The 26,073-nt window shown below is 37.1% G+C and overlaps 1 protein-coding gene across 1 annotated transcript in view; it reads right to left on the bottom strand.

The window, feature by feature from the left end:
• Pla2r1 (phospholipase A2 receptor 1) overlaps window positions 1–26,073 on the bottom strand; it is a 120,668-nt gene that overhangs the window by 38,436 nt on the left and 56,159 nt on the right. Inside the window, exons 11-13 of the mRNA XM_027937987.2 lie at window positions 18,158–18,327; window positions 5,724–5,926; window positions 2,128–2,273 (exon numbers count right to left, since the gene is read on the bottom strand). Of these exons, the coding sequence (XP_027793788.2) occupies window positions 2,128–2,273; window positions 5,724–5,926; window positions 18,158–18,327 (519 nt within the window). The remainder of the gene's footprint in view (window positions 1–2,127; window positions 2,274–5,723; window positions 5,927–18,157; window positions 18,328–26,073) is intronic.

Below are 26,073 nucleotides of genomic sequence, written 5' to 3'. Positions count from 1 at the left end.
TTAGATGCTGAAGATCAATGATTTGATAGATGCTTGGCATGAAATTCTACTAGAAATTATAAGTGTGAGAATTTATGTAAATAGAAATGACATAATGATATTTAATCTTAAGCTAGGAGGTCTTTTGCATGTGATTGTTTTATTTAGCAAACCTTGCCAAAATCAAAGGCAGAATATGCGAATATGTTTTGTAAGGAACTAAAGCAACAAACCATGGCATAATTTACCACCCCTCCCTTGTATCTGTGACCCCATACCTGGTTTAATAATCCAGTTTACCCAGCGGGGCACAGTGGCGCATGCCTGTGATCCCAGCAGCTGGGAGGCTGGGCAGGAGGATCACAAATTCAAAGCCAGCCTCAGCAATTTAGAAAGGCCCTAAGCAGCTTATAAAGACCCTGTCTCAAAATAAAAAAACCAAAAAGGCTGGGGATGTGGCTCAGTCATTAAGCACCCCTGGGTTCAATCTCTAGAAAAAAAAAAAATACAGTTAGCCACAAGTTTCTTAAATATTAGCCTCATTAAGTCTGAGTTGGCAGCTGTGATATGGAACCAGAGTGGTGATTGGCCAGGCTCTGGAACCACTGTCTCAAGTTAGCATTTCCTGTAGGGACTAGCAGTTTCGGTGGGATGTTAATAAGTGTTCTCAAAAAAAGGATTATAGGTGGGCACAGTGGCACCACATGTAATTCCATCTATTGGTGAGGCTTAGGTGGAGGATTGAAAGTTCAATGTCAGTCTGGGCAATTTAGTGGGAACCCTTCTGGAAATAAGAAAGTAAAAAGGGTTGGAGATGTATGCAGTTCAGTGGTATGTGTATGAGGTCTGGATTCAATCCTGGGTACCACACTAAAAAAAAAAAAAAAATTAACAAAGAAAGTGCTTCCTTCTAAAAGTCTTAAATAATAATATACATAGCAAATTTCCAAGTTTGCACATTGTTTTGCAATCATATTTAGCCACAAAATATCTTTTCCCCATGGAATACTATATGAAACTAAGTGGGGGAGGTTGTCAAAACTCTCAGCTTTAGGACCAAGAATGTGGTTCAGTGCTTACCAGTATGCCCAAGTCCCTGGGTTCAATCGCCAGAACCACAAATAATAATAAAATGGAAATTGTCTTTGTCCTGTACTTCTTTCCCATCAAAAACACAAAAAGAAACGTCCACTTTAAGTTTATTTTTGTAAACACTAAAGATGAACAATTCAATAGATGTTATATATTAACTTCTTCATGGGAGTGTCTTGCAAGGAAACTTATGGGGAAGGATAGGATTTTTCTCAAAAAATAGTTTGGTGTTAACTATTGGTGTTAAGACCATTAGATTTTTTTTTTTCCAATTCAAAGAATTGAATTTCTAACTCCATGGAATTCAAGATTATATAAACTTACAAATAGACACAAATAAGTGAAAGCCTCTTTCCTCAAATTTAAAATTACAGGGTTGGATTGGACTTTTTAAAAAAATATTAGGATTTTGGGGCTGGGGTTGTGTCTCAGTGGTAGAGTACTCACCTCGCATGTGTGAAGCACGGGGTTTGATCCTTAGCACCACATAAAAATAAATAACTTAAATAAAGGTATCGTGTCTATCTACAACTAAAAAAAAAACCATCTAAATAAATAAATAAATAAATATTAGGATTTTACTAGGATTTTTCCCCCCCCAAACAAAATCTTGAGTGGAACTCCCTTTATATAGAAAATAATTAGCAATGGCAATGGTTGGAGCTACTCTGGTGAGTCGGTGAGCAAGGACCTGGAGCTCTGTCCATTTGGCCCCCCTCTGTTTTTGGCATCCAGGACCTTTGGGATACTCAGACAACACTTTGAAAATCACTGACCTGGATATTGTTTGGCAGAAAAACTCTAAAAATCTGACTTGAGGTACACAGAAAAGATTTCAAATATCAAAACTATCATGACTATTTTCTTTGTTTTATGAAATGTGAGCTTGATACAATATAATGTGAATGTAGATTTTTTATCCCCCACAATTAGTGACTAGTTAGTTTTAGGTTTGAGACAAAATACTGGATTTTAAACAATTATTTGTGATACTCACCCATGAGAAGCCCTTGCTAGGAGATGGTCTATAATTTTTCAAAATTAAAAAATATTTACCGATTAAATTTTGAATGTAAAAGTTCATTCACAAAATTTTCTTCCTCAATATGGGCAAAGCTTGCAAGATGAGCTCCAAATTCTTCACAAAATGCCTCAGCTTCTCTCCATGTTCTTTTCATCAGAACTTTTTCAATATGAAATACCTGCATAATAAAAGAAAAATATTAACACAGTGGTGGATTGGGTGTGGTAGTTCACTTCTGTTTAAGAAAATAATAGTAATATGTTTTTTATTATTCTTTTCCTTCTTTTTTATCATACTGGGATGGAACTGAGGTCTTCTCCCATGCTAAGCAAACCTTTTCATTATTATTTATTGAAAGCTTGACCTAATGGAAGTATCATTTATTGAACTAGAATGTGCCTAGTCATTGTAAAACTATTGGCTCATTTTATCCTTACAACCAATTCATGCGGAGAATATGAATAAAACTCAGTTTTATAAATGAGCTAATTAAAGCTTTATATGTGTGTGTGTGTGTGTGTGTGTGTGTGTTGTTGATGGACCTTTATTTTATTTATTTATTTGTGGTGTTGAGAATTGATCCCAGTGCCTCACACATGCTAGGAAAGTGCTCTACCACTGAGCTACAGCCCCAGCCCCTAACTGAAGCTTTTTATTAAAACAAACAAACCAAAATACTAAAACTTAATCTCCTATGACTTGCCTATATGACTGTTTGGCAAAAGATTAGGTAGGTTGGGCTAAGCAAGGTTAAGAATTTCCAGCCACACAGCCACAAACTGGCAGAGCTAGGATTAGACCCATGACTCCTTGCTTCCTGAATCCATGAATTTCCATCTCAGTAGACTGCTGTCTAACAGAATTAGCTGAATGTTATGGGATGTTCCCCAAATGTGTTGAAGGCTTGGTTTCCAGCTGGGGATGCTGTTGGGAGGCCACAAAAACTTTAGGAGACAGGGTCTAACTGGAACAGGTGGGCCACTCTGAATGTGCCTTTAAAGGGTATATTTTGTTCCTGGGTGCTTTGTCTCTCCCGTTCCTCCCAACCTCCACCCTTTTTCTCTGCTTCCTGGCAGCTTTGCTCCACTATGACCTCCCTCACAGGATGTTCTGGCTTACAACAGGCCTAGAATCAAGGGGGCCAAGTGACCATGGACTGAAACCTCTGAAATAATGAGCCAAAATAAATTCTTCCTCTTTTAAAGTGGTTTATCTCAGGTATTTTTTTCATAGCAACGAAAAGCTGATTAACAATATGATCATGAATCTGGCCAGGTATATTTATAGGGTCTTTGGGTCTTAGCTGAACTGGCAGTTGCAGTGATTTGGTTATGTCTAAAATATCTGCTATTTCTCTGCTACCTTCAGGGTAGCAGGAAGAAACTCATTGAAGGGAGGGTCTGCTTTTGGTTTTATTTAAGATCAGGGTGAGGAACTGAAGACCCAGAGCTCCTGATTCTGGGTCTCTGCATCCTCTTAATTTTAAAGACCCAGTACTAAGCCTGAACCGCTTTTGCCAGGCAGATATACCCTGCAGTCTTCACCAGGCTCTGATTTGCTGAGACCAGAATGAATAGCTTTCCAAGTCCTGTGGACCACAGCACAGCCTTTCCATCTTTTAAATTATATGTCAAAACTTGCCTCCTCTGGGAACATCTTCCCGAATCACTCTAAATTCATAAATCCTACCACCATGCACATCAAACATACCATGCATTTGTTGACACATTGGGATGATATATAGTAGAGAAAGTGCTGGACCAGAGTCTCAAGACCAGGGATTTATTCCAACTTTGTCAATAAATAATTGTGATCTTGTGCACATTGTGATCTTCATCTCACTAGCCTCAGTTTACTCATTTCTAAGGTTTAACTTATTGTTCTGTGAGGTCCCTTATGGGCCTATTATTCTCTGATTTTATATGTGTATATTTAAACAGAGTGCATTCATAAGTGTTCCACGTAACTGATGAGCTATAATATCTGTGGAGTTAGAGTTTGTCTTCATCATGCTCTGCATGTGCCCAGCTACTGGAGAAGAACTTTCTTCCAGGACTTGGGGAATTTCTATTTACAGAACAAACCAAGACAAAACTACCAAATATCATGTTTCAAAATATATTTTTGACAAGAAAATTGTAGGAACTGATTTAAAGCTAGGATCTAAAGCTGATTTGCACAGACATATATAAATATATATTTTATGTAAATATATAAAAAATATAAATATATTTGAGCATCCTTAACTTAAAATGCTCTAAACACCTTTGCTTTAGTAACACCTTTGCTTTCTGACAGTTCAATGCCCACAAACTTTATTTCATGCACAAGATTACTAAAAATACTGTATAAAATTACTTTTGGGCTATGTATATAAGTTGTATATGAAATATGAATGAATTCTGTGTTCACATTCAAGTCTCATCTCATTATGTATGTGCAAATATCATATCTAAGATATCTCATTATGAATATGCAAATATCCCCCAAATCCAAAATTCAAACCACTTTTGGTCCCAAGCATTTCCAGTAAGAAACACACACTTATACACACACACACACACATACACACACACAGTCTTTTTCTTCAAACACACACATACACAAACGCACATATGCATGCATGCAATCTATACACAAACGCATTTATATATTAACTGAATGTATTAATTTGTTTTATCTTTGGTATCTGGCAAGCTGCAAAAGCTATTCTTAGTGGCAAAATTGTATTATTCCATAATAAGCACTTTTTTCACATTTTTACAAATATGGAATTGTACTATTTTAATACCCAGTGAGAACTGGCCTCTTTTATCTGGTATGTGCCTGGCAATAAGAACAATATTGACAAGGGTTTCAGTATTATATAGGATCCTAAATGACCTTGGCTAACCCAGCTCTTCCACTTCTTGATAGCAATTTGGGGACAGAATGCAACATCCTGGGGGAAGGAGAAACTGTCCTTATTCCTCCTAGAACAGGATGTCTTGTAATGCTTTAGCCCAATAACCCAAGTGGTGTCTGAGGTCTAAGCCCACAGAGAAGTGCCTCTCTGAATCTCCAAGCTGTGGTGCAAAGTAGGGCATGTGCAGACGAGAGTCCATCTGCCCTGAGCAGTTTCCTGCGGTTTGGGAGATGGGCTTGCTAGGGATCCTAGGTTTCTGCTGTTTCTTGCAGCCCATCTGTGAATAATGAGGTTGCTTTGCCTGATTTGTTGAGTGTTCTGTCTCACTGGACTCAGACTCTGGCAGCTGAGTTTGTGCAAAATCTCCTGCCAGAGAAAAGAAACTTACTAGCAATTTATCAGGTGTTTAGAGTCCTCCCCCAGAAATGATAACCAGTGCATGGAGTTCCCCTCCCTGGGGTCAATACTGGTGCATGGTATTTCCAATTAACAGATAATCTTCATGAGGAGGCCTTTGATGTCACCAGGAATATGCCAATTTTTACTTAAAAATTATTTGAATATAAATGAAAGGATAGAGACAGGCAACAAATATTGATTAAGTACCCACTGTGTGCCAGGCACTGTTCGGGGGAAAACTAGGTGTTGGAATAAAGGAATTTGTGATTCATGGAACAAACTGAAATAATGATACTGTGAATGCTCAAGTAACCTTGGTATCACCTTGAAGCAACTGGTCAGGCCAGGCTCCGACTCCCAGTCCAAGTAGCAGGGGTGAAAGGGCCATCTTTCTTCATGCTCAGTTTTGTCCCGATTTTCGATTGGCTGCTTGCACAAGGACATGGCCTTGAACCGTCTACAGTCCTTCACTTCCCAACGACCAAGTGGACTACTGCCTCGCATGACAACACAGCCACCCCTGGATCCTATAAAGCAGAAAACAAGCATTTAAAATACCAGACAACAAAAACACTATGTGCTCAAAAGACAGCTTTTCAGAGTGTTGAATAATTGACATCTCACAATGAAGAACCCAGACAAGAACAGTAAAGATTAAAAAGGATGCTTTATTGGCATGATTATCTCATTTCTCTTTATCTCTGGAGAAAAGAAGATAGAAAAATGAGAGAAAAGAGGCTGTGAAGCCTGAAATTTGGACATTGTCTACTTTCAGCTCAGATGGCAAATCATGGGAAACTAGGAGAAGTTTCTACATGGAATGGCAATATCCCCCATAGCTCAATGCTGTGCTTTAAAATCCCATTGTAAAAAGCCAACAAATCAACGTGCATAGTGCTCATCCTCTGAGAACTAGAGTCAACAGGGAAAAATACATAAATAATGGATTCAAGGTAGACTACAAGGTACACAACAAAGAACCAAACTATCAGCCATAAACCATGGGAGAATGGAGGGAATGAGATAAATTCTTGAAATGAGAAAAAGCTTTGGGGGCAGAACAGAGGGCAGACATCAGGAAAAGCAGGAGGAATAGGTGGCTTTTAAATGAGAAGCAAAATTCAGAGATCCACCTCGCCCCCCAGCATAGTTTGCGTAGAATATTAGGAAAAGCGATAGACTGCTTAGTTATGGCCCAAACTTCATTTTTTTCTTTTAGGCTTGTTGAATGTTTTATCATAAGAACTATATTTTTGCATAGAAACAATTTGCAAATTGATTTAAAAATTTTAAGTTTGTCAGCAAAATCTCCTAAGACTGCTTAAAAAAAAATCCTTCAAATTTCAGCAAAGAGGAGTAGAAAACAGTTCTATTCTAAAAATAGAATAAAAATTAAATACGAATGAACTTATTTTTTCTTGAATCCAGGGTAACCATTCTATGAACTAAATCAACATTCAACAACCACAGAAAAGTATGTATCCTGGCTAGAAAGGAGACAGAACAAAACAGACAAGAACTAGCTCTTAGTGCGAGAAACAGATTTATAAACAATGGCAATAGACACTTAGGTGGAGGCTTCAGAGGGCCAGGGCAAGTAGAGGCAGCAGTGGTGGATTCTGATTGTGACTGAGCCCCCAGCCCCTGGAATATGCAACCCCAAGGAGCCTCCAGGTAAGGACACCATGACAAAGATGGGTGGGAGGCTTCAGAGGGGTGATGGAGCCTGCCTGGAGAGATCAGTCAAGAATTTGTGGAAAGGGGTCTCTGAGCTGAGTTTTTCTGTACTAGAGATTGAATCTAGGGCCTCAAACATGCTAGGCAAGCTCTCTACCACTATGCAATATCCTAAGCCCTTGAACTGAGTTTTGAAGGATGAAAAAGAACAGAATCTTTAAGGTGGGCTTGAAAATAGCAAGCCATACCGGAGGAAGCATCTGAAGATTTGTGACGATTCTGGACCTAAAGGCACTTAAAAAACATGTAGTCACTTGGTACTAGATATTTATCTTGCTGAATTTCCCTTCAGAAGTAATGGATTCAATTTTTTGTTTTAGCTATCAGGTAACTGGCATTATCCTTGTCAACCATGTTTTGATTGTTTTATGTTCATAGAAAGATTAAAAAGAGGGAAATGAAGAATGGAAGTGAGAAGAAAGAAGATAGAGGAAAATGAACAAAGAACCTCTCATGGAGGAAAGGAACAGAGTTTGATGGAAGAGAGGAAAGAATAATGAACTGAAGAATGGATGCTTGACTTTGACAATCAAGGGTGCACACCATGCCTTAGGTATCAGGCATCATGGTGACAAGATAGTCTACAAGACACAGACTTGTGTATGTGTATCCTGATGCATCAAAGAGACCCACAGAGGTGAAAATGGCCAGACATAATAGAGGAAACAGGCTAAGTATGGCTTGATGAAAAGGAGTTGAAAAAGAAATTCGATCCATACAAAGGCTACCAGGTATCTCCACTGGCCCAGAAGAACTAGTTAGAACTAAAGATGGAGAGTTGAGTTGAGGGGTAGGCAAGGAAGAGTTATAGTATGTTATTGCCTCTGCCATAAATGGAGCTCTGTAGGCCTATTGAGTCTAATTTTGGAATGTAGCTCACAGCCCAGCTGGGTCATGAGCAATATGAGAGATGGTGCGTGCTTTGTGCAATGAACTTGAACTGTGGAAATCCATATGGAAGCCCCAAATGTAATATACTTGTGGAACTGTTCTAGTTGAAAAAGGAAGGAAAATATGCATCTTGCCTGACTTGGATGTCCTTCCTTTGAGACATCTTAGTGGAATATCCATTTATTGCATAACAGAGGTAGAAAATCTCCAAGCAAGAACTTCTGACTTGGAACTTGAGGTCTGGGGTTCTAAGTCCCAGCATAAATATTAACTTGAAATTTGAGCAGGTTAATTAATTGCAAACAAGGCTTGTCTAAAACATATGGACAATAATTTCTTTTTTTTTCTCATGGGTTTTTATGAAGATCATACAGGATCATGTATCAAAAAGCACTCTGTAAGATAGGAATAACCCCAAATACCCTAAGATGTTACTATTCTTCTTATGGTTATTTTCATTACAAAAACTGGGATTTTGTGATATGAGTTCTGCCTGCATGTTCAGAGAATTTTTTAAAAGTTTGAATCAGCAACTTTAAAATGTAATATACTTTTTTGTTGGTCTTGCATTTCGTCTCACTTCCCCACATCAGACAATGATTAAATAGCTTTGGTTTTAGATGCTATAGATATTCAGCTCATCTTCATTAGTGAAGAAGGAGATGTTTGTGAACCACCACAAAGATGAAAAGTGCTGCAGGCATGTTATTGGTATTCTAAAGTGGTTAACTTAATGGAACATTTGACCCAAATTTTAGAGTCTCAGCCCCAAAGAAGCAGTAAAGTGGTGTAATAAAGGGAGGCTGGGCTAAGGGAGTATTAACCAAATTTATAAGCCAATTCATGGGGATGCTTGCAAAGCCAAATCATAAGGGGAGGGATGTGAGAAAGAGTGGAGGTGGTTTTTCTCCCAGAGAAATTGTTCTTACATTTGATAGCTCTTCTCATTGGAGGAAAACTATCATTGCTTTTCTCAGTGGTGAATCTCATATTTCAGCAGACTCTCCTTACCTGCCTTAGCCTCATTTCTGTTCACATGAGTGGAAAAACATTCTATAATTAACATTCTCTAATTCACTTTTCTAGTCTCTTCCATTATCCTCCACCTCTGATGTCTCTGTTCAAATACCTAAATATAAAGCAACCAACCAAGCCAACCTGTGGCTTCAGGGCAGGAGGGGACTGTGCCAGGCAGACCTCTCTGCCTCTGAGTGAATATTTTACTTGAATCTCTCTAGTTATTCTCCCCTTCCCTGCAATAACCCTCTCATATTCTCACCTCTCAAGTCCTCTGCCCTCCCCACCTTCCCTCTCCCTCCCTCTCTCTTTATCTACAGAAAAAAGTGGAATTCTGCAGGCAGGGAAGCTGAGCTTTCATAGCTCTGCACCTCTGCCAGGCACTGTGTTATGCATTTATATGAACTTTCCCTTATTTAACTTCAGAAGCTCATTGAGGCAGCGATTAGAATCTGCATTTTGCACATGGAAAAGTTGAGGCACAGAGGTTAGTGAGTTGCCACAGGCCACATAGTAAGTGTTTAATCCAGGATTTGAAATTAGATTTACTTGAGACTATTATGAGACAATGTCAAGGTACAGAGTGGGTGGGTATTCAATAAAGAGTAAATGAATGAATGAATGAATTCTGCTCAAATTATGTTCCTCCTCCATAGAGCTCTCTCATTTCCCTGGTCATGTTTCTCTCCCTTGTGTGGTCACAGAATTTCCTTGAAGATCCACAATCACATTTTTACTTGTATGGCAATTACTTGTATGGTTCTGAAAAGACATGAAAATGTGCTCAGAAACAAGGCTGAGTTTGTCCTCATTATGTGGTTCTTCTCAGAACTCTGATGAGCCTTAGAATAGATCATCAGTCTAGCTGTGTCTGCTGACCTGGTGATGTCTTGGACTGGACTCACTATCTATAGGGCATTCTCAGGGGAACAAACTGACTTGCTCTGCTAGGATCCCATTTACCTTGCCCTTGGCAGATTTCCACTAACTTGGACCAATTGGGGCAAATGGGCCCTGAAGTTGTCTTCTTCCGCGTCTAGATCTCAGTTATGCATGTTCGTAAAATAGCAATCTCAAGTGTTTCTTTCCCTCTATTAAGATTCCTATGAAACTCTCATGTAACCCGGAAAAGCTTTTGTAATATCTTAACAACAATGTATTCACTTTTTTCTTTCCCATAGAGCAGCCTTCATTTATAATGGTATCTTTAATCTAAGTACAAAGTATATTTCAGTTTTGACCCATTAGTTTTTCCCTGAATAGAAAATATCTTATCATCTTCCCCTTTAATCAGTGGCAATGGTTAGTAGACATCAAAATCACCTTTCCTGCTTTACCTGAATATTTTATTTCTCTCAAAATACCAAAGGCTATAGAGTGCCTTTGTTGTTGTTGTTTAAAAAAATATATACCAGAATTTCCTGTTTGTTTTTTTTTTGAGAAAGGAGAGTTTTGGAGTGAAAGAAAGGAAATACAGATAAAGGTTAAAAACCTTGTAGGTCTGAATTTGAATTGAAAGTATCAGTTATCAGTTTGAACTAAAAAAGTATTTCATCTCTCTCATACACACACACACACAAACACATGCATACTCATACACAGACACACATCATTTATTTCCTATATCCGCCCACCAAAATGGCCTAGAAATTAGGAAAAAAACCCCACAAATGTTTAATGAGTACCTATATGCTCAGATTGCATATAAAAATAATACCACTTCCCATTAAAATGACCAGGGTTCCTTGATGACCTGGATGATTCTAAGTCTGAGGCAGAAATTTGCATCTTATCATGTTAGATAGCAAGGATGCTATCAGAGACAGTTAGCATCACATCAAGAGGACTCAGGAGGTAGTTGTTGAAGAGATCCCCATCACAAAGATGGGACAACTTGAGCGTTAAAAAAGGATAATTGAAATGAACTAAAAGGGCTGGGGATATAGCTGAGTTGGTAGAGTGCTTGTCTTGCATGCACAAGGCCCTGGGTTCAATCCCCAACACCACAAAACATAAATAAAAATAAATAAAGTCAAAAATGAAAAGGTCTGGGGATGTGGTCCAGTGATTAGGCACTGGGTTTAATCCTCACTCCCCCCACCCGGGGTGGGGGAGGTTAAATGAACTAAAACATATCAACGTATCAAATATGTTTTAAAGTGCTTACTCATTAACAGCTTTAAAAAATCCTGCAAACCTCTAATTGATCAATGTTGAAAGATGCTAATGAAGAAATAATTATTTTGTAAAGGGAAAGAATTAAGCATTTATTCTGGCTTTCCTATAAAAACCATACCACAAAGTTACTAAAATACAGGCCGAGAATTTCTTTCTTATAGGAGTACTCCAACTATGAATCAAGAACCCCCTACTGAGGGCTGAAGATATTGCTTAGTGGCAGTGTGCTTGCCTAACATACTTAAGGCCCTGGGTTCGATCTCCAGAAAAACAAAATAACACAAACAAACCATAATGAATCAAGGGGCCTATGCATCGATCATCAAAAACTGCTAATAATATTCCCTCTAAAAACTGGAACAAGACAGGGATGCCCTCTTTCATCACCTCTATTCAACACAGTTCTTGAAACCCTAGCCAAAGCATTTAGAAAAAAGAAAGAAATTAAAGGGATATGAATTGGAAAAGAAGAACTCAAACTATCCCTATTTGCCAATGATGTGATTCTATATTTAGAATCCCCCCACCAAAAAAAACAAAAAAAAAACAAACAAACAAAAAAAAAACTCCACCAGAAAGCTTCTAGAATTCAGTAAAGTAGCAGGATATAAAATTAACACAAATAAATCAATTGTGTTCCTATACACCAATGAGGAATCAGCTGAAAGAGAAATCAGGAAAATTCACAATAGCCTCAAAAAAATTTGAGAATCAATCTAACAAAAGAGGTAAAATATCTCTGCAATGAACACTATAAAACACTAAAGAAAGAAATTGAAGAACACACTAAAAGATGGAAAGATCTCCCATGTTCTTGGATAGGCAATTAATATTGTCAAAATGCCCATACTACCAAAAGTGCTACACAGATTTAATGCAATTCCTATTAAAATTCAAATGATGTTCTTCATGGAAATAGAAAAAGCAGTCATGAAATTCATCTGGAAAAGTAAAAGGCCCAGAATAGTCAAAGCAATCCCTAAAGAGAAAAGTGACACAGGAGGCATCACAATACCAGACCTTAAATTATACTACAGAGCTATAGTAACAAACAAGCATGGTATTGGCACAAAAACAGACGTGAAGACCAATGGTATAGAATAGAAGACACAGAGACAAACTCATATAAATACTGTTATCTCATACCAGACAAAGGTGCCACAGTGGAGGAAAGATAGGCTCATCAATAAATGGTGCTGGGACAATTGGAAATCCATATGTAGTAGAATCAAATTGAACCCCCTTTCACCCTGCACAAAACTCAAAGTGAATTAAGAACCTAGGCATTAGAGACCCTGCACCTTTTAGAAGAAAATGTAGGCCCAATGTCAGCTTAGGAACCGACTTCCTAAATAAGACTCCTAAAGTGCAATAAGTGAAGTCAAGAATCAATAAATGGGATTGTATCAAAGTAAAAAGCTTCTTCACAGCAAAGGAAATAATCAAGAACATGAACAGAGAACCTACAGAACAGGAGAAAATCTTTACCTCAGATAAAGCATGAATCTCCAGGATACACAGAGAACTCAAAAAACTCAACACCAAAAAACAAAACAAAACAAAACAAATAACCTAATTAAAAAAATGGGCAAAGAAACTGAACAGACACCTCACAGAAGAAAATGAAAATTAAAATGACACTGAAATTTCACTCCAGTCAAAACGGCAATTATCAAGAATACAAGTAACATTTATTTGATGAGGATGTGAGAGAAAAGGTTCACTCATACATTGCTGGTGGGACTGCAAATTGGTGCAACCTTTCTGGAAAACGGTATGGAGATTCCTTGGAAAACTCAGAATGGAACCACCATTTGACCCAGTAATCTCACTCCTCAGTATATACCTAAAGGACTGGAAATCAGCATACTATAGTGATGCAGCCACATCAATGTTTATAGCAGTTCAATTTATAATAGCCAAGCTATGGAACCAACCTAGGTGCCTTTCAATGGTTTAATGGATACAAAAAATTTTGTATACACAATGCAATATTACTCAGCCATAAGAAAGAATGAAATTTTGGCATTTGCTGGTAAATGGATGGAATGGGAGACTGTCATACTAAGTGAAATAAGCCAGTCCAAAAAATCAAAGACCTCTCTGATATGTGGATGCCAATCCACAACTGGGGAGGGTATGGAGGGGAAGAATAGAAGTCCATTGGATTAGACAAAGGGGAATGAAGGGAAGGGAGGGAGGATGGAAATAGGAAAGACAATAGAATGAATTGGACATAACTTTCCTATGCTCGTACATGAATACATGACCAGTGTAACTCCACATAGCGTACAAATACAAGAATGGAATCCCAATTAAAAAAAGTTATATTCCTTGAATGTATAATATGTCAAAATACACTCTACTGTCAGGTATAACTAAAAAGAACAAATAAAAAAATTAAAAAACTGCTAATAACATAAAAAGAAAGAAAACTGGACATTATGCATCTCCAGACAAAACATGCAAGTGTGTGAGAAATAGTATTTCAAAATAAAATAAAGCAAAACTGAATTTGATCAGGTCTCTGATTCTGTTTAAGAACAAAAATGTTGTTGTTGTTTTTTTTTTTTTTTTTTTTTTGAAAAATAAAGAGGATAGAGTAACCCATTAGACAATATGTGTTAGACAATAAAGCATAAACTTTAGGGAAATTTAAGCCATATAATTCATTTGCATCATCAACAAATAAATTCTAAGAAAAACAAAAGATGGGTGAAGGAAGTGGGAAACAGATGTTAGGAAATCTATTAATCAATTGCAATGTGTGAACTTATTTGGATCTTGATTGAAACAAAGTGTAAAATACTCTATATAATATTTATGGGTCACTTAGAAACATGAGCATTAACTAAAGATTTATGATATTATGGAACTATAGTTAATTATTTTCAGGTTTGATAATTGTATTATATCATGTTTTTATAAAAGATGTCTTTATTTTTTTGAAATAATTCTGAAATACTTGTGGGTGAAATGATATGATGTCTGGGATTTGCTATGAGAAAATATGGGACGTGGGTGAGGGTAAAGCTCAGACAAGAGTGAACATGAAGTTGATCATTGCTGACGCAATGGTGTATTATGCTATTTGATGAACATAATACAAAATTGAGAAAAAATGGCAGAACTGTGATTCTAGCACAGATGGAATATTTTGCTAGTAGGACATAAGGACAGAGTCTGAGTTTATAAAAAGCTACAGGCTTCCTGTTCAGTGGTCAGTTCAGACAGTCAGTTTCTGCTGGATTAAGATTCTCATATGAGGCCCAAGATAATGGATTCTTTTTTGACAGGCAGTAAAGAAAATGTGATTTAGGGTGGTGTTTCTACAAGCTGTAATTTAAAAGAAAAAAGGGAAACACTGGAGCTTTTATTATTGGTATTTTCTTCAAAAAAGATTTACATTTTCATCTTATTCAGAGACAATTTACTCAATGTCAATCAGCATGAGCAGCCAAACTGAGCATCACAGCATTATTTTTGCTTCAGGGAAAAGAGAAAAAGAGTAGTGCCACTCAAATAAATTACAGCAGAAACTTATGAATGACAAGAAGCTCTGCTTTAGTTCCAGACTTCAGACATCTAAATATGCCCCAAGGAAGTTACCGTTAAAAACCAAAAATTTTGTCTTCTCAAAATGTATTAATTTATTTTGACAGGTATATTCCCAACAAAATTCCAAAGTATATAGAAATGATACCTGAGCTTTAATTTTTTTTTTTTTTTGTAGAATGGTGTGACATGGAACTTTACTGCTTTTTTCAATTTAATAATACAGAGTTGCAGAACCAGAAGATTGTTCTGTTGAGTGAATTGTGATGTTTCTCATTTTGGGCTATGGGAAGTCATCAGTTTCTATACAATTTCCTAAACCAATGCTTTTTTTTTTTTTTTTGGTGAGGGGTACTGGGGATTGAACTAAGTTATATCTCCAGTCATTTTAATTTTTTGTTTTGAGACAGAGTCTCACTCAGTTGCTGAGGGTTTTGCTAAAGTTGCTGCAGCTAGCCTCAAACTTGTGATCCTCTGCCTCAGCCTCTTGAGTTGCTGGGATTACAGGTGTCCCATTTATATGCAAACACACACACAAAATAATTTGTCTTGATTACACCTTGCTTGTATCTTTAAAATGTATAATTTTTGAAAAATTAATGAATATTTTTTATAGTAGTTTTAGGTTCATAGCAAAATAAAGTGAAAGCACAGGGAGTTCCCATATCATCCCTCTCCCCTGCCTCCTACACAATCTCCCTCACAGTAGACATCACATATCACAGTGCCACATTTGTCACAATTGAAGCTACACTGACACATCACAACCACCCAATGTCCCTCTTATCCCTGTCATTTGTTTCATTTACATAGAAGCAAATATTTGATAATTATTTGTTATGTGTTTATAATTGAGTATATTGTTGCCATTATTATTTTGAACATATATTAGATAATTAAAAATGAGAAAAATAAAAGTTTTTGTTTTATCGTCACTATTTATTCCCAATGTGCTTCCTTTACATAGACCTACGTTTCTATTTCATTTTCCTTCTCTCCCAAGAAGTTCATTTAATATTTCTGCAAAGCAAGCCTACTGGAAACACATTCAATAAAATCATAAAAGATTTAAATTCTCCTTCACTTTTAAAGGATGATCTCACAAATTATAGAATTTTAGGTTGGTTTTTTTTCTCCCCTCAATACTTTATAAATTTCACGTTATTCTCTTTTTTGCTTGCATAGTTTCTGAGGAGCAGTCAGATTTAATTCTCATCTTTGCTCCCTCTCTGGCTTCTTCCAAGAATTTTTCTTTATATTTTTATTTTCTCAAGTCTGAATCTGATTTTCCTAGCTATAGTTATTCTGGGGGAACTATTCTGGTTGGTGTTCTCTGGGCTTCCTGGATTGTGGTTTGGTAATGACATGGATTGGGGAAAATTCTTGGTTCCTGTTGCTTTAAGTATTGTTTGTGTTCCTTTCTTTCCTCTCCTTCTGATAATCCTATTACAAGTATTTACACATTTGTAGTTGTCCCACAGTTCTTGGCTATTCTGTTCTGTTTTTTAAAAAAAAATTTTTTTTTCCACTTCTGAAAATTTCTATGGTTACATCCTCAAACTCAAAGATTCTTTCCTCAGTGAATCATTAGCCCATCAAGGCATTCTTCTATTCTGATATATACATATAGCTGTATATAGCATTTCATTTTCACTTTTTTCTTAGACTCTCCATCTGTCTTTTGCCTTTTAGTATGCCTTGTAATGTTTTTGTTGAAAGGTGGACATAATGTACTTGGAAAAAGGAATTCCAGGAAACAGGCCTCTAGTAAGATGGTGGAAAGTATGAGTGAAAGGGAGTGTCCACATCCTATGACTTGGCCTCAGTCTTTAAATGATCCGTCCTGTGCCTCTGGACTGTGGCCCTCATCAGTGAGAGCTTCTCAGGTGTTTTTCTCTCCTCAGTGTGATAGAACAGCTGGAGAGTGCTGGAGCCTGGTAGTTCCCTTCCCTCTCAGGTAGGTTATGCTCTGATTAAACTCAAGCAGGTCAGGCTCTGGTGAGACTCTGTTAACAGAATGTTGTAGTGTATTTAAAAAAAAAGGTTCCAGGCTGGGCATAGTGGTGCATGCCTGTGATCCCAGCAGCTTGGAAGGCTGAGACAGGAGGATTATGAGTTCAAAGACAGATTCAGTAATGGGGAGGCACAAAGCAACTCAGTGAGACCCTATCTCTAAATAAATACCAAATAGAGCTATGGATGTGGCTCAATGGTTGAGTGACCCTGAGTTCAATTCCCAGTACCCCACCCCCCCAAAAATAGAGGTTCTTTTCCTTCTCCTTCTGGTGAAAGCACGAGGAAAATTTTCTCTGATCCTCATTGTGAGGACCTGTTACAGTTTCAAGAGGAGGAACCTGTGAAAGTGTGTGTGAGCCTCCTGGGACCCGGGCCCTCCTGGAGTTTTACTCTCAGAGTTGTCTACACTGAGCCTCCAGCAACTTCATCCATTGCGGTTCAGGATTTCTAAGCCCAGCACTGGATTGAGTGGAGGTTTCTGCTGGTCAGTTTCTCTTCCAGTAAGTTGTGATCTCTGTATCCTCTGTCTCTCTCTCCAATTTGGGGGCAGTGGTTTGCTCTGTGATCTCATGTCTTTGGTGACTCTAAGAAGAATTTTGGTTTCTCAGTTTGTTCAGCTCTTTGCTTGTTAGGATGGCATGGCAACTTCTAAGCTTCTTACATGCGGGGCTGGGAATTGGAAGTCTTCAAAAAGTACAGGTACTTAAACCATGTGTTCAACAGAGAGACTGTAAACGGATTTTCTTTGATTTCTCTTTTCTTTCTTTTAACCTCAGGAGGTCTAGGGAATCTTTTTTAAACAGTTAAATCTGGCTCATAAATGTTGAGGAAATATAAGCGTGTAGACAACAATCAAACCCTCCTGTAGGGTCCTGGGATTTTCCAGGGTGCTCACCTTGGTGGCTGGTCCAGCACAGAGGAGGCCCCACATCTTAGAATGTATGGGTGAGGAATCCTAACAGGATAACCATGATATTATATTCTATGTAGCTTTAGAAAAAATTCTACACATTCTTTCTCTGCAGTAAGAGCTAGTATTTATGATTTACAGTGCAGCAGGAACTGTGTAATATTTCATTTAGTCCTCAGAGTAATTCTGTAGATACTATTGCTATCCTTAAAAATGAGGAAACATATGGAGAGATTAAGTGACTTCCCCAAATCATACAGCTGCATGTGGACTCTATGTTAGAAACTGACTATATGTTACCTCCTGCAAACGGGTGATCATTTTAGTTAACATTGGCAGTAAGAAAACATTAAGGAAGACTCAAAAGAGGTGACCAAGGGGTGGAAGGGATTTGGAACCAATAAAAGAGAAGAAAAAGTGAGGGAGAGTAGGTGCTGCAGCCCTCTCTACTCACGGGGCTGATGTGCGTTCCAGTGCGTGTACTGCACCAACTCAGACTTCTGTCCTGTGGTCTTCCAAGTGTATTCTCCTGTGTCATTTTGGTCTTGCAGAGCGATCCAAAAATAACTGTCCTTTGTTTTCACCACACTACTGATCAAACTGGTAATAAAAGCCTGTTCAAACCTTGAAAAGGGGAAAAGGAAATGGTTACATTACGTTTCTAGGCAATAAAAAAATCTCATTAAAACATAATGAAGTGCACAGAATGGCACCAGAGTAAGCATTTCTTGCTAATTCTTTAGAACACGGAGCAGGAAAATACACAAAGACACTGAACATTACTAATAAATGCCAAATGTCAGTGTAATTTCCAGAAATACATGAGGAGAATTTCATTCTTATAGACTTTTATAACTGTGTGTTAGTCAGCCTTTTATCATTGTGACCAAAATAAACAGCCAGAATAACTTAGAGGAATAAAAGTTTATTTTGGCTCATGGTTTCAGAGGTTCAGCTCATGGTTGACCGATACCATTGCTCTGGGCCTCCAGGGTGAGGCAGAACATCATGGCAGAGGTGTGATGGAGGCATGATGGATAGAGTCTGTTCATGGTGGCCAGGAAGCAGAGAGTGGTAAGGGACACAGGGAATGAAGCCTTCCAGCACCTCCGCCCCCTAGTGACCCACCTCCTCCAGCCATGCCCCATCCTCCTAGAGTTACCACCCAGTTAGTTCATCAAACAAGGATAGCCTGATTAGATTACAGCCCTCATAATCTAATCATTTCACCTACTGCATTAACATAAGAGCTTTTGGGGAGAATCTCATTCAAATTGTTAACAAACTGTTTCAAAGAACAGAGGCTGACTTTGGTTTCAGAGTGTAGGTGGGAAAGTCCATGTAGCGAACCATACATTTCTTAGAGTAAGATGGGGCCTGTTTTGTGTTTAGACCACATACCACACACCATGCCATAATGTGCAGGGAGGTAGGGGCTGGCAGGAGAGAGGAGGAAGAATAGTACATTTTTCTGAATGAGCGTTTAACACTACAGAGCTCACACACACCCACTCACCACACTTGCTTGGTGAGAAAAAAATATGAGTAGTAACTGTGTGTCTCCCTAATCAGTTTGTTCACAGGCACATGGAGTTCTTGGCTTATTCAAATGTGCATTTTCACTGATGATAAATTCAAGCAGAAGGAGCTACTACAAGCCAGTACATCCACTAGCATTTTCCCCAAACAGCTGAATGAATTAGTGTTCAATGATTGGTGGCAATTCTTCCTTTCCAACATGAATACATTCACACAGAAAACGCCAATGCATACCTGATAAGAATTTAAAGCTAAATTTGAAACTGTCTTGAGAAATCTATTTTCAAAATATATAAAGTTAGAAGAAATTTCCAACAGTGGTGACTTCTGGCCAGCTCTGCTGAGTCAATGGGAAATGAAGTCCTGATGAAGTTACCCAGGAATACAATGAGAAAGCAAATTAGACTTTTAAAATACTATTTGGATTTTAAAAATTTCCATGCATTCTTAACTTGCTAAGGGAAGTAAAAGCAATGGAATCGTTGGAAAACAGAGGTGTCACAAAGGAAATAAGGTGGGCGGGGGAAGAACAGAAAGAAGTAAAATTTGAAGTGACACCACTAGAAATGTTTAGTGACTAAAAACATCCGTGGTATGCATCTTTGCAGAGCTCATGGGTTTTCTTCATGCTTTAGTAAATATTTTCTGCAAATACTTTATTAACAGTCTAAATCGCACCCATTTGAAGTTAGACAAATTCTTTTATAATTACACACAGGGGCAGAACCTTACATAAATGTGCTTCAGAAAGAAGGTATATCAAGCTGAATGCTGCCTGGATGCTGTCATAATTTTCCTTATACTTTGTTGGTTTGTGTGTCATAACATATGGCCCGCATTCCTGATCCCTCCGAGGCAGCATGGCATAGTTATTGTCCCCACATGGTGCCTGAAATTGCTGTGTTAGAGGCCAGCAAGGTACTGTGCACCACGGGTGCGATGATCAGGCACTGCTTGTTGTGCCGGTGTTTAGTCTGGGGGTGTTGCTGGTTTTTCCATTACCTTATACTGTGGCATTTATCAGATAATGCAGGGAAATGACCTTGTCTGTGAACTTGGCCTTGGGTATCATTATTCATGACAACATATTGCTTGTGTCCCCTGTTGGTTGTAGATTTATTTAGTCCCCTTTGATTTGTTATTTTATTTCTATTTATCATTGCTTGAAACAATAGAAACCTTCGGCTTTTTGAACTGGCAAGTGTATTTTTTGAAGTAGTGTATATAATACTCATACATTAAATCCTAAAGCCTTCAAGTCAAAACAAGACTCTGGTTTTCTTGATCTAGTTTTAAAAGGTAAAGAAATGTGACAAATGTGTCTTTCTTCTAAACAATAAAAAAAAAACCTAAAAAAAATTCTTTTTTTCTAAACAATATGAAGATATTAAATCTGGATAATATCTTCGAGTATCAATTTCCAGCTGGTGAAGAAGCAAGAGGTCATTTTATATTCTTTACCACTCACTATTTCAAAAACACTGATAGGGTAAAAAAAAACTCTGCCTTACTGTAATATAGAAGATAATCTTTCAGAGGCTTTTCTAACCCTGTGTTTTAGAATTATTCATAAGAGAACATTCCAGAGTTATGTATTATCTGGTCTTTTTGTCTGATTTGCTGAGCTTGTTTAATTCAAATGTTGTTGGGATTTAAGGAAACAAAAATAACCAAATATAATGTACAATCTTCTGTATTATTATTTGAACCAGGATAGCAGGCTATCTCTAGGAACTGAGTAAAGTAAAAACTATTTGTCATCTTAAAAAAAAGTGGTAAAATATTTTGCTTATGTGCACCTATTTATAAAATCAAATATTCTAGGAGAATAATTCTTGCAATCAGAAAGAAATTGACTTTTCCAATTAATGCCTTAGAAAAAGTTAAGAAATCACTTGTGTTTTCAATGTAAACAAGAAAAATACATCTTGAAGTTCCATTATGTTTGCAAAAAAATTGTTCACGGTGCTAAACATTACATTTTCATTTAAAAATGCAATTTAAAGATAGCAACATATTTTTAATATGCATTGATAAATTTTTTTCATTTCAGAATAAGCATTTTGCACTTTAAAAGTACATACTTTAAGAGGAGGTACTTTTTACTTAATATATAAGTGAACATTATGTTTCTTCATCAGTTTAGCAGTGATGGCTAACTGGAAAAAATTTGGCATGTAATTGGAAAAAAGGTTTCTTGTCTATGAACAACACAGCACGTAGCAGACAGCAGCACTATAATGATTGTGTTTGTATTATCCAAAATGAATTAAAAACAAAAGTAACACATAGAAAGTATAGCTTTACTCGTTAGCAAATGAAATTTAAAAAATAGTGGTTGTGTGTGTGTGTGTGTGTGTGTGTGTGTGAGAGAGAGAGAGAGAAGTTGAAGATTTCACTGGAAAGACTTGTTTTGAACTGAGTAACTGCAATTTGCTTTCTCCCAATTACACAATTATCAACATTTTCTATGCCATTTGAAATAACAGACTTTGTTGTTGAAAAATATAAAAATGATCAGCTTCTTTTTCCTTCTTGTAAATGAAGAATGGAAATAGACTATCAATAGTTTTAAGATGGAGACACGCACCATGATCATTGTTGTCACAAATTTCTAGTGGCCTCCTGTAATAACCAGAAATGTTAAATTTTTGAAAATTGTTTCTTGAAAACTATTAGAAAACAAATGTAGAATTAAAAAACATACTTAATATAGACAGAAGAAATAAACCTAGAAGAACAAATTCCAAGCTGTTAGTGGTAGTTCCTTTTGGGGAAGAGAAGAGAATAGACAGTAGGTGAAGGAGCACTGTCACTTTTTAGTCTATATTCTTGGTGTTTAATTTTTACTAATGAGAGTTTTTTTATTGTCTTATTTTAAAGTGGATAACTAAGATGTGACTTTAAAAAAATAGAACTAATAAATGAAGTCAGCAAAGTTACAGCATACAAAATCAACACACAAAAGTGAGCTGTGTTCTATAACAATGGATAGTCCAAAAAAGGAAATTAGGAAAACAATTGCATTTAGGATAGCACCTGACAGAATGACATACTTAAGAATAAAGTCAGCCAAAGAGGAGAACGTCTTGTACACTGAGAATTGCAAAGTGCTGATGAAAGAAATTAAAAACACAAATAAACAGAAAGACATTCCCATGTTCATGGCTTGGAAGGATTACTATTATTACTATGTCCATATTATCCCAAATGATCTATGTATTCAAAATAATCCCTATCAAAATCCCAGTGATTATATATATTATATTAATATATATCCTACACACACACACACACACACACACACATATGTATAATTTTTCTTTTCAGAAATAGAAGTAATCCTGAATTTCATATGGAATTTCAAGGGAACTTGAATAGCTGAAAGAATAAAAAAGAACAAAGTTGGAGGTCTCACACTTTTTGATTTCAAAACTTATTACAATTAGAATCCAAATAAAGTCTATACTATATTTTAAAAAAACATACTACTAAGTTCAGTAATCAAAACTGTGGTACTGACACAAAGACTGACATATAGATCAATGGACAGAAAGCCCAGAGAAAACTCTTGCATATATGGTCACATGATTTTCAACAAGGGTTCAAGACTATTCATGGAGAAGGTCAGTCTTTTCAATAAATGGTGTTGGGAAAACTGGATGTACATTTGCAAAAGAATGAATTGGATTCCTATACCATTTAAAAAAAAGAACTCAAAGTTAATTAAAAACTTAAACATAAAACCTAAAAATTTAAAACTCTTAGAAGAAAATGTAGGGAAAAATTTTGTGATATTGTATATTGTTGTGACACACGACTAAACCAGTCAGGGTCACTCCAGGTGAACTGGGCTGGCACGAAATAATCACACAGAGACAGAGAGATACCTTTTTCTTTGGGTTCTTTGACATCTCCTCTGACCCAGATCCCACAAAAGAGGCAAGTGAGGCATGAAAGAGAATGAGCATGCCTGGAACCCTATTTTATTGGGGAGAAGCAGTCCAAACGAGGCAAGGGGTAGGATTACAAAGGAACAGGTGAGAGTGTAACTCAACCCCACTGGGTAACGCCCACTCCTGGAGCCACGCCTCATTATCCAAGTGGAGGTAAAGTTATTGCGGGGCACAACAATGCTCAGTATCTCTTGCTTAGGACTTAAGGGTGTGTATTTCCAGAGCGGTTCCCGACAGTATATGGCAATTATATCTTGGAAATGACATCAAAAGTGTAGAAAATAAAATAAGATATGGACAAATTTGGCTTCATCAAAATGAAAAACTTTTGTGCATTAAAAGCACTATATAGTGAGAAGGCAACCTACAGAATGGGAGAAAATATTTTCAAATATATATCTGATATAGGATTAATATACAGAATATATAAATGACTTCTATAGTTAAATGACAGAAAAAAAACACCCCAATTAAGAAATGAGCAAAATATATGAATAGAAGTGTCTCTAAATAAGATATACGGATGGCCAATATTGAAATGATGCTCATTCAGGGAAATGCAATCAAAGCCTCCATGAAATACCATGTCATATCTAGTAGCATGGCTATTATCAAATGCAACAAAACAACCAGAGAATAACAAATTGGCCAGAGTGTGGTGACTTTGGAACTCTGTGCATCCACTTGTACCCTGGTGGGAGTGTAAAATGGTGCTGCCACTATGGAAAACAGTATGGCACTTCCTCAAAAAATTAAAAATGGAATTATCATATGACCTGGGGATTTTATTTCTGAGTAAAAGCAGGAACTTGAATTTATATATTCATGTTCAAGGTAGCATTATTTATAATTGTCAAAAGGTGAAAGCAACCCAAATAATTACTGATGGACAAATGGGTCAACAAAATGTGGTATATACATATCAGGCTACCTTACCCTTAAAAACAAAGGAAATTCTGATGTATGCTGCAACATGTGTAAACCATGATGGCATTATTCTAAGTAAAATGAGCCAGAGTCAAAAGGAAAAATGCTCTATAATTTCACTTACATGAGGAATCTAGAGTGGTCAAACTTACTGCGACAGAAAATAGAACAGTAGTTGTCAGGAGTTGGTGGTAAGGGGGAAATGGGAGGGTTTTTTTTAATGAATACAGAGTTTCAATATGAGATGATGAAAAAACTCTGGAGATGGAGATGGTGGTAGCTGTACCACAATGTGAATGCACTTAACGCCACTGAATGATACACTTAAAATGGTTTATATGGTAAATTTTATGCTATGTATATTTTACCCCCCTCAACACACAAAAGTTAACTGCCAGGGTGTTTTGGATATGGCAGTTGCAGGAAAATGGCAAAACTTTAAAAATACTTGAGTATAATGCATATTTAAACAGAAAAAAGTGAGACATTGCAGGATTTTTCTCTCTGGGCAAGCTTCACAAAATCAAATATCATTTGTATTATTTTTTTGCTAAATATTCCATAGCCAATTGATCAAGATTTCAACATACAAGCACCTAGACAATTATCTATGGTAACTTTGGAATTGGAGTTTTGCATTCCTGCTCTGACTAGCAGCAAAGTCACTGGGCCTGAAAAGGTTTTGTAATAGTACACCAGTAAATAAAAATCTGTTACTTAGTAATAAGGGTCTGTTTTTCTGACTTTCTCTATTCCACAAAGTGTTAAAAAGTCCTAGAGCAAGAGTGGTTGCTGGATAACAAAAGAAATAAGTAATTTGTAGCAGGTGGTTCTAATTGTGCCCATCAAACCTGTCACTCAATTGTGCAGAAGAGTGGAAAATCAATTAGCAACTACAAGCCTGGGTGCTGAAGAGTGACAGCAGTGTCTTAACTCAAACAGGAAATCAGTAATGGAAGAAAATGATTACCAAGGCTAGTGGATGCCCCTGGGTCTGAGGAGGCTTTCCATCTACCGTCCAGCCTTCTCAGACAGAAGATACTGCTGGAGAACATTCCAACATGTGTGTTACTCAAAGAGCAGTTTATTGCCTCATGGGGTCTGAATGGATAAAGACCAAGAGCCCAGCGTTCTTCCTTTTTCCAACATCCTGCTTTGGATGTGGTCTTGCCATGTAGTGCACTTATTGCTAACTGACCTGGAAGGGCTACATTTGCTCAGAGGTGGTCCTGCAGGTGTGGTTAGCAACTGGGCTGGTGGTCAGTACAAGGCAACTTGGACAGGCCTAGGTAGCTGAAATAGGGATTAAAACCAAATTTACCTCTGCCGTAGTTTTGCTTCAGAGTTGGAACACACATGAGTGTGGGCTACTGAGTGTAGTTAAGCAAAGAAAAAAATCATGTTCACAACGTACACTTGTATCCAGTTTTGGGGAAACAAAACAGATTTTTCCCCCAGACACTTTTCATCATCTGTATGAGGTCCCCAAAACATTGGTAGAATATGAAGCATCTGAACCCTAAGGCTGATTTCTGCCCTAGCTAGGGTCACTTTGGCACTGTGAACAATCTATAATGTGACTTTGAGTTCATCACTTTGTCCTGTTACTCCATCTTCTTCATTTGTTCCACATGTCTGTGTTCTCTTTCGTCAGCTGCTGTATTGCAAAAGGCACTGGACAATTATGTTATTTATCTATCAATCGATTAATCCATCGATCTACCTACCTACCTATCTAATATCTTGTTGTTGTTGTTGTTTTTTTTAGTGTAGACTTTCACTTTTTTCTTTTTTTTCCTTTAATTTTTATTGTTGGTTGTTCAAAACATTACATAGTTCTTGACATATCATATTTCACACTTTGATTCAAGTGGGTTATGAACTCCCATTTTTACCCTGTATACAGATTGCAGTATCACATCGGTTACACATCCACTGTTTTACATAT

The sequence above is a fragment of the Marmota flaviventris genome, chromosome 11 (genome assembly GCF_047511675.1).
Source record: "Marmota flaviventris isolate mMarFla1 chromosome 11, mMarFla1.hap1, whole genome shotgun sequence".
Taxonomy (NCBI): Eukaryota; Metazoa; Chordata; class Mammalia; order Rodentia; family Sciuridae; genus Marmota; species Marmota flaviventris.
This window is presented reverse-complemented; position numbering and strand designations above follow the sequence as displayed.